This window comes from Lepus europaeus, chromosome 5, assembly GCF_033115175.1.
Source record: "Lepus europaeus isolate LE1 chromosome 5, mLepTim1.pri, whole genome shotgun sequence".
Classification (NCBI taxonomy): Eukaryota; Metazoa; Chordata; class Mammalia; order Lagomorpha; family Leporidae; genus Lepus; species Lepus europaeus.
In genome coordinates this window covers 131,361,915-131,380,680 of record NC_084831.1, presented here as the reverse complement: position 1 = coordinate 131,380,680, position 18,766 = coordinate 131,361,915, and the positions used below count along the sequence as shown (strand labels likewise).

At 50.3% G+C, this 18,766-nt stretch overlaps 1 protein-coding gene across 1 annotated transcript in view; it reads right to left on the bottom strand.

The window, feature by feature from the left end:
* The window catches only part of UCK2 (uridine-cytidine kinase 2), a 72,701-nt gene extending 57,033 nt beyond the window's left edge, over positions 1–15,668 (bottom strand). Inside the window, exon 1 of the mRNA XM_062192669.1 lies at positions 15,515–15,668. Within this exon, the coding sequence (XP_062048653.1) occupies positions 15,515–15,613 (99 nt within the window). The 5' untranslated portion in view covers positions 15,614–15,668. The remainder of the gene's footprint in view (positions 1–15,514) is intronic.
* Between the last annotated feature and the right edge of the window lie 3,098 nt (positions 15,669–18,766).

Genomic DNA, 18,766 nt, shown 5'->3' with positions numbered 1-18,766 from the left:
GGCATAGCAGGTAAAGCCACCGCCTGCAGTGCCAGCATCCCATATGAGCGCCAGGCTGCTCCATTTCCCATCCAGCTCTCTGCTATGGCCTGGGAAAGCAGTGGAAGATGGCCCAAGTCCTTGGGCCCCTGCACCCACGTGGGAGACAGTAAGAAGTTCTTGCCTCCTGGTTTTGATTCGGTCCAGCTCTGGTCATTGTGGCCATCTGGGGAGTGAAACAGCAGATGGAAGACCTCTCTCTCTCTCTCTCTCTTTCTCAGTCTCTCTCTCTCTCTCTGCCTCTCTGTAACTGCCTTTCAAATGAATAAATCTTAAAGTATTAAAAAATCGATGTGTATTCCATAAATACATAAAATTTTTGCCAATTAAAAAAGTTAATGTTTTAAAAATATAAAAAAGATGGGGCCAGTGCTGTGGCATAGTGGGTAAAGCCACCATCTGCAGTACCAGCATCCCATATGGGCACCAATTCAAGACCTGGCTGCACCATTTCTGATCCTGCTCTCTGCTGTGGCCTGGGACAGCAGCAGAGGATGGCCCAAGTCCTTGGGCCTCTGCACTTGCATGGGATACCCAGAAGAAGCTCCTGGCTTCGGATCGGCACAGCTCTGGCCACTGCGGCCAATTGGGGAGTGAAGCAGCAGATGGAAGACCTCTCTCTCTGTCTCTCCTTTTCTCTGTAACTCTTTCAAATAAATCTTTAAAAATATATACCATTCCCGCTGATGCACATCTTGGGAGGCAGCAGATGATGGCTCAAGTGATTGAGTTTTGGGCATTCAGTCCAGCAATTTAGATGTCCATGTTCCATATCAGAGTACCTGGACTCAGTTCCCAACTCCAGCTCCTGACTCCAGCCTCCTGACAGTGCAGACCCAGAGAGGCACCATGACAGTTCAAGTCCTTGGGTCCCTGCCACCCATATGGGAGACCTGGATTGCATTCCCTGAATCCAGCTTGGCCTCAATCCTGTCCCCAGTCTTGGCCATTGTCAGTGTCTGGGGAATGATCTCACAAATGGGAGATTTCTTTCTCTGTCTCTCTTTCTTTCTCTCTCTCTCTCTCCCTCTCTCTCTCTCTCCTCCCCCAAAACCCCAAATAAAATTTAGGGGAAATGGCTTTTTTAGTTGACCAAAGAAAAGCCTATTGCAACAGTTTATCTATGGTTACATGTGTCACATTGCAGGCAAGCAACTCCTCCCCACTGCAGAAATGCTCTATGTGTATACTTTTGCACCGATCTCTCCATTCAAGCCTAACAGCTCTGCAGACAAGACCTCATCTCCTTGTGGCGGATTTGGGAGCAGGCATAAGAAGAAACCAGTAGCAGTGACAGAGCAGGGAGGTGAACCCAAGGCCCTGATTCCAAAGCCCACGTGTCTCTCACCCCATCAAGCTCTGGGGGCCTAATGTACCAAAAGGGCATGAGCAGGACAAAGCAGAGGTTCTCAATCCTAACTGAAGTAGAGACAGCATAACCCTTCAGTGCTGTCTCATGGAGGACTTGAAACCTCACCAAAACCCGGCCAGTGGAGCCCTACAGCAGGCCTGCGACGCAACTCTTCCCAGAGGCCACGTCCGGAACACAAGCTCTTCCGCCTCCAGCATGGATGTCTCTTGACCACTCTGCATCCAGAACCCAGTCAACCTAGGTGCACTTCAGTTGGCGTCCTCTGGAATCAAGACACGGAGCACACACTCAGCTTCTATCTCCTTCTAGAAGACTGTTCTCTGGGTGACACTCCATATTCTCTTCTGCTCTCAAATACTTTTCTTTTTTTTTTTTTTTTTTTTTTTTTTTTTTTTTTTTTTTGACAGGCAGAGTGGACAGTGAGAGAGAGACAGAGAGAAAGGTCTTCCTTTGCCGTTGGTTCACCCTCCAATGGCCACCGCGGCTGGCGTACTGGGGCCGGCACACCGCACTGATCCGAAGCCAGGAGCCAGGTGCTTATCCTGGTCTCCCATGCAGGTGCAGGGCCCAAGCACTTGGGCCATCCTCCACTGCACTCCCTGGCCACAGCAGAGAGCTGGCCTGGAAGAGGGGCAACCGGGACGGAATCCGGCGCCTCAACCAGGACTAGAACCTGGTGTGCCGGCGCCGCAGGCAGAGGATTAGCCTAGTGAGCCGCGGCGCCGGCCTGCTCTCAAATACTTTCTCCACAAAGGAAGATGGAAAAGAACGTAGACACTGACTAAAGTCTGTCTTACTCTGACAGACAGGATCACCACCGGCTGAGATGTGTGTCACAGCGAAGCTCTCAGCCAACCTCCTCACCAAGCTTGGACTTCCGGAGAAATTCCAGACAAAGTCCCTCCATCCACCGCTACGCGTTCGCCATATGAGGGAGCATTACGGAGCCCTAGGAACTCTCTGCCATTCCAGGGCAGTCGTGCCTCAGCCAACCCAATGCACCTGCTGGCAGAGATGCCAACCTATGACCCACACAAGCCCCCAGCACACTTGCCCTGGGTTCTGAGTACTGCCCACGCTCAGAACTACTTCTTCTTAATCCTACCACATATTTACTAGCGTGGAAAAGACCATAGCTATACCACAATTGACAGTGTGCTTCTTTTGTCAAAAGCCAAAAACAAAAAAATGTTTTAAGTAGTGATGTTACCAATCTTAACACTGCTGTTTCACAGCAGACACTTTAAAAGCGTGCAATACAAATTACAGATCTGTCTTGACGGAAGGAAGAACACTGATCAGCCAAACAGGACAATGCAGAGTTGTCCACGTGGCTTTCCCAGCGACTCTGTCACGTCTTTAGCCTCTGACTCAATGAGGACGTGCTTGGTTCCCAACAAAGCACACAGAACCCAGATAAGAAGCTGCCAGGCTTTCCCACTCCGCTCAGCCTCTCCCAGTTTCAGTGCATGCCAGAAAAGGCCTACAGGAGAATGCTGCAAGCTGCCCAAAGGAGACATACTTTTCCCCAAACATCTTTCTTGCAATTATCTTTCTCTAAGGCAGGAAAGATAATCCTTTTAGTTTAGAAGATGCTTCCAGGGGGCTGGCATTGTGGTGTAGTAAACTAAGCCACTGACTGCAGTGCTGGCATCCCATATGGGTGCTGGTTAGAGTCCCAGCTGCTCCTCTTCCGATCCATAGCTCTCTGCTATGGCCCAGGGAAGCAGTGGAGGATGGTCCAAGTCCTTGGGCCCCTGCACCCATGTGGGAGACCCGAAAGAAGCTCCTGGCTCCTGGCTTTTCAGATCAGTCCAGTTCTGGCAGTTGCAGCCATTCTGGGGAGTGAACTAGTGGATGGAAGACCTTTCTCTCTGTCTCTCCCTCTCTGTCTATAATTCTAGCTCTCAAATAAATAAATAAATAAACCATTTAAAAAAAGTTTTATTCTGGAGGCCAGCATCATGTTGCAGCAGGTCATGCCACTGCCTGTGGCACTAGCATCCAGTTCAAGTCCCGGCTGCTCTGCCTCCCAGCTGGCTCCTTGCTAATGTGCCTGGGAAAGCAGCAGAAGATGGTCCAAATGCTTGGGCCCCTCCCCCTGACGTGGGAGGCCCAGATGAAGTTCCAGGCTTCTTGTCAGCCTGGCCCAGCCTTGGTCATTGCAACCATTTGGAGAGTGAAACAGTAATGGAAATGCTCAGATGCTCTCTCACTCTAACTGGCCTTTCAATTTCCATTTTATGTGAAAGGCAGAGTGACAGGTCTTCCATCTGCTAGTTTACTCGCCAAATGCCCACATCAGCCATGGTTGGGCCAGGTGGAAGCTAGGAGCCTGAAACTCGATCTGGGTCTCCCACATGGGTGGCAGTGAGTGCAATGGGAAGCAAAGCCAGCACTCAACACTCAGGCACTGATATCAGATATGAGAATCTCAAATGCTCATCCCAACAAATTCCACTCTCATAGTATTTCTTGAGTTAAACATGTAGTTCATATCAAACGTTCAGTTAAACTTTTTCAAATAAAATGGCTGACAGCCCTGTTACAACTTGACAAGAGTTGCTAAATCGCTCTCTGGCCGATTTTATATGTGTGTGTATATATATATATATTTTTTTTTAATTTATTAAGTAGAATTACAGACAGTGAGAGAGAGAGACAGAGAGAAAGGTCCTCCCTCCGTTGGTTCACTCCCCAAATGGCAGCCACAGCCGGCACTGCACGGATCCGAAGCCAGGAGCCAGGTGCTTCCTCCTGGTCTCCCATGTAGGTGCAGGGCCCAAGCACCTGGGCCATCCTCCACCACCCTCCCGGGCCACAGCAGAGAGCTGGACTGGAAGAGGAGCAACCAGGAGTAGAACCCAGTGCTCATAAGGGATGCCAGCGCCACAGGCAGAGGATTAGCCATGTGAGCCACAGTGCCGGCCCCTTATATGTATATTTTAAAATGTACTGTTAAAGGAGCATCTAAGCTGTCTATCTAGCAGGTACAGCAATCATATCCCACGAGCCGGCCCCAAGAGAAAGCATCAATGCAAGTAGTAAAGGGACAACAAGGCATGTCTCCCATAAAGAGACACAGCACCCAGGTCTAAATACCAAGAGACTCATAATAAGACTGAGTAAAGGAGCAACACATTCTTCAACCATTCGTGCAACAGACAGGTGTGTCGACCAAGTGCAAGTTTGTAAAAAGGGTTCTGAGAAGGACACAGATGAGCAAACACCTTGAAGGAGGCAAGAAAATGAACCAGCCTGCATTAGCTATTAGAAGCATTAGGACTGAGGTAGCTGAGGTATCCGCTCCCACTCCCCTCTGGGGACAAGATGTGCTGGCAAGGTGAAGAGCCAGTGCAAAGGACCCACTTGGAGAACCTTGTGGGTCTTTGAGGCTTTGGCTTGTACTGGGCGTAGGACAGGAAGCCAGTGCAGGGTTTTCAGCAGAGCAGGGAATTGTCCAACTCTCCTGTTAACACAGATCAGTGTGTCACTGCTGAGGAGGACAGAGTGGTAAGGACAAGGGCAGAAAGAGGCGAGAGAGGAAGGCGTGGGTCAGGGTAGGTGCAATGGAGGTGAGAAGTGGTCAGACTGTGACGCGACAGTGAACTGGAAGCAAATCAAGGAGTGGACAAGGATGACCACCAGGTTTTAGGCCTGAGCAACTGGAAGGATGACCCACTGAGATGCAGAAGGCTGCAGGCATGCTTGGTCAGGAGTTACAGACTGGACATATGGAGGTCCCTTTTTTAAGTGGAGTTGGAGCAAGAGGGCCTTAATATTTGGCTATCTGGCAAACATCTGAGAACCTACCTGGCCTGGATTAGGCTGTTGGTTAACATGAGTCAACAGTGAGAGAAACCATAGTCCCTGATCCTGAAAGCTCAGCATAGAGAAACAGACACACAAGCCAAGGACACACCGGGTGGGAAGGAGATGGCCTATGACAGGTTCATGACACAAACGCACATGGCAACATCAGCAGGCATTATCTAGGTAAGGAAAAGGAAGGTGGGTGAAGATGGGGGCTCCAAGCAAAAGAAGCAAAATCTAAAAGGGCAAGGAAGTGAGAGTAAGCATACAGGGTCCCAGGCCATGTGGCTGCTTATCCAGTCGAGCTGAGTGCAAGCAAGTGGCCAGGGACAGCAGGCTTCCAGAATCTCACCCAAGGAGCTTACAGATGCCAGCACTCCCACAGGTTCAGATCTGGTACCTGGTATGTGTGACTGTGACCAGCATGAGAAATAATTCCTGGATTGTTCCTTGAGGCTGGCTGCAGAACTGTGAAACTGGAAGGGCAATGCACTATGTCCTGTAAATGGTAACACAGATACCAAGCAAGTGGCAAAGTGGAGCCAGAAACCATCTCCTCGGCCAAGCGCCTTCAAACTCAGGTAGCAAGAAGGTTTCCCGAGGCGAGGGCACTTTTAAGGGAATCATTAATCAAGTCCCTGATCCTCAACTTCCCTAAAAGGAGTCTTTCCTAAATTCATATATGGGAGGTTTGCCTTTGCAAACTTTCCCTTTCACAACCAGGCTTCACTCACTCTACAGAAGAAGGGTCCGTGAGTCCTCTCTCTGGATTCCACGTGAAGAGAAGGGATGAAAATACTTGTGCTGGTACTAGAAAATGGATGACTAAAAGATGGATTGATTTGAACGGCAAAGCAACAGAAAGACAAAGATTTTCCATTAACCGGTTCACTCCCTAAATGGCTACAACAGGTTGGAAGAAGCTCAAGTATTTGGGCCATCGTCTGCTGCATTTCCCAGGTGCATTAGCAGGAAGCTGGACAGGAAGCAGAACAGCCAGGACTTGAACCCGCACCTCAATATGGGATGCAAGTGGCAACATGTCCCACTGTACCACAATGCTGGCTCCTAGAAATGAATGACTTAAATTAAGGCAGGATTACAAGTCTAGAGGCTGCCAGTTTCTGGCATTCTTTTTTTTTTTCTTCTTCTTCTTTTGGCAGGCAGAGTTAGACAGTGAGAGAGACAGAAAGGTCTTCCTTCCGTTGGTTCACTCCCCAGATGGCTGCTATAGCAGGTGCATTGCAGTCAGCACACCGCGCCAATCCAAAGCCAGGAGCCAGGTGCTTCTCCTGGTCTCCATGCGGGTGCAGGGCCCAAGGACTTGGGCCATCCTCCACTGCCTTCCCAGGCCATAGCAGAGAGCTGGCCTGGAAGAGGGGCAACCGGGACAGAATCCGGCGCCCCAACCAGGACTAGAACCCGGTGTGCCGGCGCCGCAAGGCGGAGGATTAGCCTGTTAAGCCACAGCGCCAGCCCCCTGCTCCACTTCCAATACAGCTCCCTACTAACGCACATGGGAAAGCAGCAGAAGATAGCTGAAGCACTTAGGCCCCTGCCACCCATGTAGAGTTCCCGGCTCCTAGCTTCAGCCTGGCCCAGCCCTGGCCATTGCAGCCATCTGGGGAGTGAACCAGCAGATAGAATATTGATCTCTCTCCCTTTCTCCTCTCTGTAACTCTGCCTTTCAAATAAATAAATAAATCTTTTTAAAAAAGGGTAATCTCATACCTGTTTTGATCAACTTATACCAGTCAGTGTAGATGTGTTATAATCCAAAAGAAACTAACACTTAAGAGACTTAAAAGAGGAAATCACTATGAAAGAACGATCAATGAAAGAACGATCAATAAAAGACCTGAACATAAAAATAAATTAAATGAAATTAACATTTTGTGGGAAGTGGAATTTAAATATGATTTCAAAGAGGAAAAAGGAAAATACAAACATTTCAGACTGAAATAAGAGCTTGTTCATCTATTTTTTTTAAGATTTATTTATTTATTTATTTGAAAGGAAGAGAGAGGTCTTCCACCTGCTAGTTTACCCCCCACTTAATTGGCCACAATGGCCAGGGCAGGGACAAGCCGAAGCCGGGAGTCAGGAGCTTCTTCCAGGTCTCCCAAGTGAAGTGCAAGGGGACCAAGCACTTGGGCCATGCTCCACTGCTATCCCCAGGCACATCAGCAGGGAGCTAGATTACGAAGTAGAGCAGCCAGGACTTGAACCAGTGTCCATATGGGACCCTGGCATCATCGTAGGCAGCTGCTTTTATGCAATATGCCACAATGCCAGCCCCTGTTCGTGTATTTTCAAGAGGATAACAATAGGTCAAATAACTACAGTAGTCTGAGCCCTCCAGATACATTTAAAAGAGTAATGTAACAGTTTTAAAATGTCAACATTTGGGGCCAGCATTGTGGCATAGTGGTGAAGCCACTGCCTGCAGTGCTGGCATCCCATATAGGCACCAGTTTGAGTCCTGGCTGCTTCACTTCCGATCCAGTTTTCTGTTATAGCCTGGAGAGCAGTGGAAGATGGCCCAAGTGCTTGGGCCCCTGCACCCATCTGGGAGACCTGGAAGAAACTCCTGGCTCCTGGCTTTAGATTGGCCCAGCTCTCGCTGTTGTGGCCATTTGGGGAGTGAATTAGCAGATGGACCTTTCTCTCTCTCTCTCTGACTGTAACTCTATCTCTCAAACAAATAAAATCTAAAAAAAAAAAAAAAAGTCAACATTTACAATATATTAGAAAACATTTCTTTTGCAACTCTTTCCTCATATGATGTCAAAAATGTGCAAATGGAGACAGAATTTTCCAAAAGCCCTTAGTGGCTATGAACACAAACACATTTGAAAACCATGGTCGGAAGTTGGCACTCTTGCCCCCTACACTCTGGAACATGCTCTCTCTACAAGGGTGCAAAGGGCCAGGAAGGGATGCACCTGCTAAGGAAAGGGCAATCCTAGAGCCAACGGCTAAACTCTGGACTTCTAGATGGGTCAGGGCAAATGGCACACAACCGCCCCTGCTCCCTGCTGTTCAGCCACGGGGTGAAGGGTGGGGAGGAAGTGGTGGTTCAGAGCCAGGTGCTTACCTATGGACTGTTTAAAGCAATAACACCCTACTTACTCTACAGTAAGGCATAATAAAAGACTTCTGCTCCTGCCATGCCTGCGCCAGGTGGAACTCTTACCACAGACCACATGGGAAAGACAGAAAAGGTACTGCTAGTTATCTTTGCTGTAGAATGCTAAAAGCATGGTGGGTCACAGAAACAGTATGGATACTTTGCCTGCAGTGCCAGGAGAGTAACCCACAGGAGACAATTGCTTTAGTATATTTATATGTATATATGCCAAGGAAAGAGCATTTTAAACAGCCAGTTTGCAAAGCAGACTAAGTTTTCCAGAATGACCACATTTCCCACTGTTCCCAATTCTCTCAAATCATACCTTAACCACTGCTAGGGAGTGGCCTGAAAGCCCAAGGCTGGAGGGCTTTGGGCAGCTGTTACTCAGGTTACTGCATCCATGTCTTCTGATGGTACCTCTAGGACTATTATCACTGCTTTGCTTTCTCATGTCAGACTTCTACTCTCACATGTCTGTCAACTGATTGCGGGACCAGTTACCCCTCTCATTCAGTCTTCTAGAAAACCTGCTTTCTTCCTTTTTCCTTTCATGTACATTTTGCAGCCACTTGCTCATATGGAAATATTTCACTGTTTCAATTTTGTTTAAATTTGTTATTGTTTGATATAGGACTGAAAGAATATTAACACATTTTCAAAGCTATCAAAGTATCTGTCAAAAACTTATTTGACAATGTGGCTGTTGTTAAGCAACGTTGTTGCCAAAAACTACATAAACACCTGTAAACCTCCTAAGAAAAACTTGTGGAGCACACATCTGGCACAGCAGTTAAAGCGACACTTGGGATGCCTGCATCCCACATCGGAGAGCCTGGATTCAAGTCCTGGCTCCACTCCCACTTTCAGGCTTCTACTGATGCACATCCTGGGAGGAAGCAGAGATGAATGACTGGAGTGGCTGGGACCTTGCCACCCACGTGGAAGACCTGCACTAAATTCCCAGTTAACAGCTTCAGCCTGGACCAGCTCTGGCTGTTGTAAGCATTTGGGTTAGTGAACAAACAGATGGGCGATCACTCTTTCTCTCTGCCATTCAAATAAATAAATAATTTTGTAAAAACTTGTAATTGCTAACCTAGATATATATTTTTAAGAGTTTTTTTTTTTAAGTTTTATTTATTTTATTTGAAAGGCAGAGTTACAGAGAGGCAGAGACAAAGAGAGGTCTTCCATCTGCTGAATCACTCCCCAAATGGCCAAAACAGCTAATCCTGGGCTAGGCCAAACCCAGAAGCCCCAAACTCCATCTGGGTCTCCCACGTGGGTGCAGGGGCCCAAGCATCTGGGCCATTTTCCACCGCTTTCCCAGGCCATAGCAGAGAGCTAGACTGGAAGTGGAGCAGCCAGGACTCGAACCACATGGGATGCCAGTACTGCAGGTGGTGGCTTTACCTGCTTTGGCATAGCACCAGCCCCTTTAATAGGTTTTTAATCTACTAGGTAGAAAACTTTAGATGTAGCACCTTGGTTTGTGAAACAAGTGATGGATAACAGAAGATAAAAAGTTTCTAACTGGCTTTCAGTAAAGCCACTGCATAATTGGGGGATGGGAACATCAAGATTCAGTGATAAGTGCTACAAATGATGAGTTTCTTCCACCTGGACCTTTTTATGGGATTTTTAATATATGATAGTGACTACATCGAAATTCAAAAGGCAGAACAGGGGCCAGTGCTGTGACGCAGGGGTTAAAGCCCCAGCCAGCAGCACTAGCATCCCATAAGGGCGCCAGTTCAAGTCCCAGCTGTTCCACTTTGGTTCCAGCCCCTTGTTAGTGTGCCTGGGGAAGCAGCAGAGAATGGCCCAAGTCTTTGGGCCCCTGCACCCATGTGGGAGACCCAAAAGCTCCTGGCTCCTAATCGGTTCAGTTCTGGCCATTGTGTCTATTTGGGGAGTAAACCAGAAGATAGAAGACCTCTTTCTGTCTCTACTTCTCTCTGTAACTTTATCTTTCAAATAAATAAAATAAATTTTTTTAAAAAAGGCTAAACTTAGACCAAGTCTTTCAGTCATGTATTATCACCAAAGCTAGTATCACCAAGGTCACCCAAAACTCACAAAGTTAACAAGATTTTTAAAAATCAAACACTCTTTAATCACAACTATTATGTCAAGAATCAAAAGGTTTTAAGTCACTGAAAGAACTGTTTGCTTCATCTTTCTTGTGTCCTTTTATAAATCCTACTTTTGTACTTCACAATTAATATATGGGTATATGTATATAATTCAAATATACAAAAGATGAAAATAAGATCAAATGCTTTAATAAGTCAGCTTATACATGTTTATAGGGATAGTCTCTCAAACCTTTTTATTTTTGCACTGAGTTTAAAAATTGAGACACAAGTATAAGATTTCAAGCAGTTCCAACAGCACCACTGCAGATGACTAGCAAAAAAAAAGGCGAGGCTTTCAGCAGTGGAATTCCCAAATACCATCTGTCTGCATCAAAGACCCTCACCTCACCAACACCAGCCCCACAGAGCCACGGGGTCATGCAGAAGACCTCCACGAATGCTACGATGGGGCTGGAGCTGGGTGGTCAGACAGGGTGAGCATCGGAAATGGAACGTTAAGTCACTCAAACAACCAAGGGATACAGGAAATACAGCTGCAAGAAAGACAGCAGAGGGGAAAGGAGCTGCAGGAGACCATGAGCCTTGCTGCGGCTGCTTCATTACACCCGGCACTGTGGTAGGCGAGGCAGAGTGAGCCACAGAACGCCTGGGGTGGGGGAGAAAGCGCAGCTGGCCAGGCAGCAGGTGTGGCTGGGACTGGGCAAGCAAGGGGTAGAGCCGCAGAGGGGTGGCATGGCCGGATCACAGGAGGCCTTCAGGATCAAGACAGCAGTTTGAGGGAATGCAAACACACAAGGCCAGCTCAGAAAGATGGGGCGGAAGGACCAAACCCATGCCCCAGATCTGGGGGCACCTGATAGAAGGAGGGTGTGGAATACGTATCTCACGGCATTGGGATGGCTTCTGTGGGTACAGGAGCAGATCGGATGGGAGCCACGGTGACATGGTACACAGCACACTCTGAAGCCTCCAAAAGCAGCTGCTGACTCACGGTCAAGCTGAGCTGAGGTGCCGGCCCACACCTCTGAGGGCTGCAATTTCCTCTCTTGTCCTGTATTACTCATCCACAGACAACCTCCCTAAAAATACCTACACCAAGTGGCTGCTGCTTGTGGGGAAAGTTCACCAAAGGCACAGGTTTAGAAGAAAGAAAAAATCTGGGTCCCAGTCCTAGTTCTGAACTCATCCTCCACTAAAGCCACCCATGACATCTGCCCTGTGGACTTCAAAGGGAAGAGCTCATCAAGTTCTTGAGTGATAAACTGGCTTGATAGGAAAACCAGCTTCAGCAGCTTGTAAGCAGTAAAACACTAAGGACAGCTCTCTCCTATTCCCCCCTCTCAACCTCACATCCTTAATCCAGCACTGTCTTACAGAATGTGTGCTCTGGTGGGGAAAGCAGACAGCCAGCACAGCACAAGATAAAATGCAGCAAATCCATAGAAGCAAGAGAGATGGCAGAAAAATGAATCTGAATAAGGAAATGGACAGCAATGCTCCCTGGAGGAAGTCTTAACAGAGCTGAACCTTGAAAGAACTAAAGGCCACTGGGAGCAGACCGAGCAGAAATGTAAGCGAAAGCATCTCACTGAGATGAGTCTGTGTGCAGCTGGCAGTGGGGGGAAATGAACACTCTGGCACCCCTTTGGGGCATCTGTACCATGCTGAAGTATTTCACCTGTTCTTTGGGCAAGGGTAGGGGTAGGTGGGGGAGGGGAAGGGGAAATCACCCAAGGTTTCCACAAAGGAGGATGACACACCTGGAGCTCACTAACGAAGACCACTTCCCTTGATAGCACAGGAAGAGCAGAACAAAGCAAGGAGAGGGAGTGGGCACCTAAAGTCATGGGCACACGGGAGGCAAAGAAATTGAAACTGGGGGGAGAGCCCACCCCCTCACCCCCAGCGCTGTGGCATAGGGAGTAAAACCACTGCCTGCAGTGCTGGCATCCTACATGGGCCAGACCCGGCTGTTCCACTTCCCATTCAGCTCTCTGCTATGGCCTGGGGAAGCAACAGAAGATGGCCCACGTGCTTGGGCTCCTGCACCCTCGTGGGAGACCTGGAAGAAGCTCCTGGCTTTGGATCGGCCCAGCTCTGGCCACTGCAGCCATTTGGGGAGTGAACCACGAGATGGAAGACCTCTTTTCTTCTCTCTCTGCCTCTGCCTCTCTATATCTCTGCCTTTCAAATAAATAAATCTTTAACAAATAAAAAAATAAAGTGTACTGGAAGATGTACATAGGTTATATACAAGGACTGTGCCTTAAAAGAAAGAAATTTAAATTGTTTTTTGCCTTTTGTGTTTTTCTTTTCTCTTTCCAGTGTTACTTCTTGCATCCAGCCCTGTCCTTTAGTAGGAAATTCAAGAATCTGGTTTTTTAACACAGTCACCATGGCTTTCTCAACCCGCAACCTGGAGGTGAGTTTTTTAACAATGGTTGGCCATGAGGGCCCAGCAAGAGTTTACTCTCAAGTTCTAATTCATCTCCACTTAGAAAATAAACTGCAAAACACAATAGAGGGAGCTCCCTGGTCCTGGCGTTTATGACCCAAATAATTTAGTCTGAGATAAAGTATTTGTACCCTGGGCAGCCACAACATTGAGACAAATTAGAGCCACGCTGGCAAAGGTATCCATCCCTCGGAGAAGCTGTGCTTCCAGAGAGAAGAGGGACCGGGAGAGGAGTGCTGGGGCTGTGGGGTGCAAAGCCATCTGCCTCTCCACTCCCTTTGGGTTTACAGCCTGGGAAATGCAACATTCTCTCTGTAGTCATTTCTGAGTGGACCGTGCTAGCTGGTACTCTCTCCATGCCCTAGTCAACCCTTAGGGCAGTAGCAGGAACTGAGCAGCCCTGGTCTGGTCCTAGCCCCACCATTACGAAGACGATTTGAAGACAGTATTAACTTCAGGCCGCATTTTTCTCAACTGTTGGATTCCAAAGGCTCTGAGGGTCCTTCGAGCTCTAAAAGTTATCAGTATTGGTGATGCTCTCAACCCTTTTCCCTCTCCCCAGTGTCTCTAACCAGCACACAGAGGCCCCTGCATCAGTATGCCAGGGGGAGACTTCCAAAGGAGGTAGGGTTGTTGAGGCTGATCACCAAAAAACAAAGAACTCTGTGAATCCCTTGCAGGAAAAGCAACAAAGACTGGAATATCAAAAATCAGGATATGCTTATAGTCAACTGCTTACCATATGGAATTTTAGAACTCCAACACCCCGGACTAAGTACATATACATAAAAAATAATATTAAGCAATGACAAAGTATCATATTCCAAAATGTACTTTTGGAAATGACAAGAAAACAGATCCGTCCTTTCTGGTAACCCTTTCTACTCCTCCTCCTTGGTGAGAAGTGGGGACAGCAGAGAATTAGCTGTTCCCCAATGGCTCACTTAACATTTCAAACATATAGTAATTATCAACTGGAAACAGGTAATCAACGAGAAACTCGCGGAATAATAGAATTATTTCACCGTCCAGGGCCTCCGTTTTCCCGTCTGCCGCGGCTAAAAACTTATCTAGATGGTTTTCAAGGTCACTTCGTTTCTGAATGCCCCACTCATCTGCAAGTTTGAACAGCGTGCCTCCCCGAGAGGACCGGCCTTCGGACTGACTGCCTGGATCCCCAGTATATGCCAGGCACCGGGCTGGCAGCGCTGGGAACACAGCCAGGGACAAAACAGGGTCCCGTGCAACAGGAAAACGCGAGGCCAACAACAGTTCTATAAGCCCGGGTCAGGCTTCCCGAAGGAGCTGGCTTCCAATAACTAGACGTGCCAGTGCAGAACACATTTAGAAATCCCTAATTAAAGAAAAAGACAAGCCCACTAGGGAGCAAACACAAGCAGGGGGGCTCGCAGCCCTGGCAGCCGGGGCACGAGGGTAGAGTTGGTCCATAAAGAAGTTCCGCCGCGCCCGCGCCGCCTCTGCGCCCCTGGCGCGCGCGTAAAAGCAAGATGGAGGAGGGGCTCCGGCCGCGGCGGCTCGCGGCGCAAACCTCGTGGCGCGCCTCATGGCGCCAACCCGCCTTCCTGCTCTGCCCTCCGCGGGCGCGGCGGCACCTCCGCGCGCGGGACCCCGCTCCCCCGCGGCGCCCCTCGAGGAGCCTGGCTCCGAGCCAAGCCGGAGGCTGTTCCACCGCAGCGAAACCAGTACCGCATCTTAGGGGCGCAGAGAGCAAGCCATCGGGGTCGGGGGGTGGGGGAGCCACTCCACCCCGCTCCACCTGCGGAGAAAGCCCGGGGCTCAGCTGGGAGGGCTCCCCTCGCAGGGCTGAGAAAACAAAGAAAACTGGTTCCGAGGGGAGGCAGACCCCCAGACGATGCCCCTTTTCCGCGGACGCAAGACGCGCACGACCCGGACGAGTACTTGCAGCCGGCACAACTTTCTCATTGGAGCCGATCGCGTCTCCTCTTAGAGCCAACACATCAGAAGCCCCCAGTAGTATCCCTTCGCTGATGTCCCTGCACCTATTCGACCCTCGGGCTTTCACCCCACCCCTGGGGTTGGGGGGGGACCTGCAATCCCCAAGTGGGCTCCCGTTCCCCGGGACGCCGCCTCGCGCGTTCGCGCCACGCTTGCAGCCCTCCCGGGCCGGCGTCCCGCTCGCTCCGCCCTTGGCGCCCAGGCTGCGCCGCAGGGCGCGCACGTCCGCGCGAGACCCGGGGAGGGGGCGCCCTCGGGGGCTTGTGGGGGGCCCTGCGGAACGCCCTCTCCCCTCACATTGGACTTGTGAGACAATAAGCATCCGCTCTCGCCGCCCCTCCCCCATAGGACCCCGGCCACGAGTTGCCGCCGCGGCCGAGCGCAGCGAGAGGGAGCGCGCCCGTCCTGCCACCGTGGCCGGGGACCTCCGGGGCCTGGGCGGCCCGGGTCTCCGTCCGCCCGCACCGCGACGCCTCGGGGCCCGCGCGGGGGCAGACGCGGGGCCGCTCGCGAAGGAGGCGCGCGGGCCACGCGGTGGCTGCCGCAACTGACACGGGCCGCGGCCGCCGGCCACATGCGCCGCCGGGCCCGGGCCGGGAAGGGTGCGCGGCCGCGGCCTGCCGTACCTTGCCGCTGGCCGTGCCCCCGCTGACGCCGATCAGGAAGGGCTCGCCGCCGTTGGGCTGCTGGTGGTTCTGTAGGGTCTGCTCGCTGTCCCCGGCCATGGCTCGCGCCGCCCCTCCTCCCACTGCTGTGCGAACGGACGCACGCTCCCCGCCCGTGCCCGCGCCGGCTCCCTCCGCTGCCCGCAGCCGCCGCTGCCTGGGCCAAGGCTGCCGTCGCCCGCCCGCTGGCCGCTCGGAGCCCGCTGGTGGCGCTGGGTTTCCCGCAGGAGCCGCGAGCCTTCCTCTGCCCGCAGCGGCGGCCCGGTTTACATCCCAGGCAGAGGTCAGCGTGATGCTGCTGCTCCAATCCGGCGGGCAGCGCGCTGCTATTCGCCGAGGCGGAGGCGGCGAGGCGGCTGCCCCAGCCTCCGCCCCTCCCGGGCCCCGCCGCCGCCGCCGCCGCCGCCCGCGGGCTCTGGGAAAGGTGCGAGCCCAGCCTCCTCCCCACCCGCCCTTAACCCTTTCTCCGGCGCCCTCCGGCAGCACCCCCACCACCACCACCTGGGGAAAGAGGCCGGCTGCTGCGCGTTCCTGTGGCGCGCCACTACCCTTTTCCAGCGGGATGCCGAGCCAGCGAGCCCGGGCTCCGTGGGCAGCTCAGATAATGGAGGGGATTGAGAAGCTACATTAGAGCTTGAGGAGCTACATTAGAGCAAGCTTGGAAGGTGAGGCCGAAACAAAGAGTTAATGTCATTTACCCACCATCCAGGCCAAAAACTTGTGTTTTCAGAAGATGAGATCTCTCCTTTCCACCCCACCCCACCCCACCCCACCCCCCATTTGCCAAAATAACATGTCAGCCGTTGGCTTTAGATATTTCCTGCCTTGGAAACCCCCAGACGCCGTTCTGTCCAGCAGGCCTGTCCTCGTGTGACTCCGCAGAGAAGGGTGCCCTGTCTCTGAAAATCCAAACCACGGCCCCTCATCCCAAGGCACTGAGGTTCCTGTGCAGTGAGGCTTTGTGGGAACGTGAAAATAACCTTTCATGCCGTGCTGTCCTGTCAATGCCTTGGATGGAACTGGTTTTTCAGAGATCAGCGATTCGGCACTTTGTTGGAAATGCGGCACCAGCTAGTGCCAGAGAGCACTCAGCCTCCGACCCTGGAGCCAAACTTCCCAGCTCACATCAGGGACCATGAGCACGTTAGTCTTCCTGGGCCTCAATGTTCCCATCTGTGAAATGGCAATAACGATGACAGTGCACTCCCTAGAGTTTTGTCAGGATTCTATGAATCGGTCTGTGTAAAGTCTTAGAATAGTGCCCGGTATGGACTAAGACCCTCTGGTAGTGCTGGAAGGCAAAGGACCCCTGAGGGACAGAAACTGGAAAGAGAAGTTTGGCCAGGGCATGCCTGGGCGAGATAGGGCCAGACTAGAAACTTCCAGTCCCTGCTTCTGTGAATCCGGGATCGGTAACCAGGAGCTGTTGGGCCCTTAGAGTCTAAAACTGAACTCAAGTCCATAGCATTCTCTTAGTAAACTGCCTTCAGTGGAAAACTATGTTGAAAACATCACTAAAGAAAATTAAAATGATCAGAAAACAAAAACATTGTTTCCACTGTGGAAATGGTTTAGATCGCCATCCAACAGCAAACTCCAGGGCAGCTCAGACAGGAGACTAAGATGAGCGTGGTTACAGGTGTCAGAGGCAGGCACCTGCGAGAGCATACCAGGAGGAGGAGGGTGCCCTACCACGCGGCTGTGCAGCGATGGGTTTGGTTGATGCTTGACCTCTTCTCCCCAGAAACTCTTCTCCATTAAAGAGGTCGGACTTTGACAGAATTCTGTACAGCCCAAAATAAGGCCCGCTGGGATTTGGAACTTGAACCCACAGCTAAGGGTTAGCATGGGGCTGTTAGGTAGCTGGGAGAAAGAAGGCGAGGACGAAGCAATGGCACAACCCTCACGAACGCTTCCTAGTCTTCGGCTTTCTTATCATCACTGTAGCTTTTTTCCATAATCTTGTAAAAATTTCAAACACAGTTGAAAGATCTGACAGTAAACACGGACTGCCTACTGCCTCGAACCCACCATCACCACTGCACCATTCTCTCTCTCTCACATCACCAGTCCTCTGCCCGCCGCCTCCTCTTTCTGTGTGCTATGTACTGTCCTAGTACTAATTTCCCTTTGCTTTGTTAGTTTGAATCAGCTTCCTCCAAACTGAGCTACATGTATATTTTTTTAAGTGCTTTATACCTAACACCTAGAACAGTTTCTGGTGGGACCTCAATAAATATTTGCTAAATGAATGAAGAGACACCATGTCTAATTTCTACATTTGCCAGGCTCACTCAGCAGAATGGCAGGCAAGTAAGAGGCACTCAGTACAGGACTGGTAAATGAATGAATGAACAGACAGGGAAGTACCAGGGCACCACCAAGGAAACACTTTTTCACCCTTTTGAAAGCAAAGATGGTGTTCCTTTGATTATGTCCATGCAGTTACTATGGTTTGTAAATATTTTGCTTTTCTGGCATCCCAGAGTAAATGTAAATGCCTACATCTAGTCCTGGTGTATCTAGTAACTAGTCCAGCTGACTCAGCTGAACTAACACACTACACTCCCCTGCTCCTTGTTTAATAGTAATATTTGATCTCGGCGTGAGATAATATACATCACCGTGCTCTGACAAAAACCAAAAGCCTGCTCTAGCAAGGTAAGGCCTAATTAGTGGAGGAGAGCCGGCTGCACCCTGTGCTCTTTGTTTTCACTTTGCTTCACTTTCCCTAGGGCTGGCTTGCCTGCACATAAGGAAGTTACCAGTGCACATTTAAATGATTAAGAATACTCTCAGCACCAGTGACCTCAACAAGGACTTTTGCATCTCTGCTCTCTACAAGGCGAGGCAAGCTGCCTGTGCTATTCCCCATGCTGTGTCATCCTCTCGTGGGAGCCTGGTCACCAAATCCCATAGCTAGGGATGTTCAAATCACATTTGCGCCTACAGTAGCAATTATACTGCAGGTTCTGAATTAAGTGATTTTGAGCTGCCTTCTTTATCCTTCCATTAAGAGAAAAAAAAAAAATCAGATATTTTAAATAAAATCCAGAGTTAGAACTCAAGGAAATATATTTTGTCATTCTCTGTGATCTTTCTTTGTTCTTTATACAGATTTCAGTCTGATCAAATTCTGGCCTGGTTAACGTTTGGGGATGAAGTCAGCATGAGTATGCAACTGCAGCTGTAGCCGAGGAGCACTTAAGACAC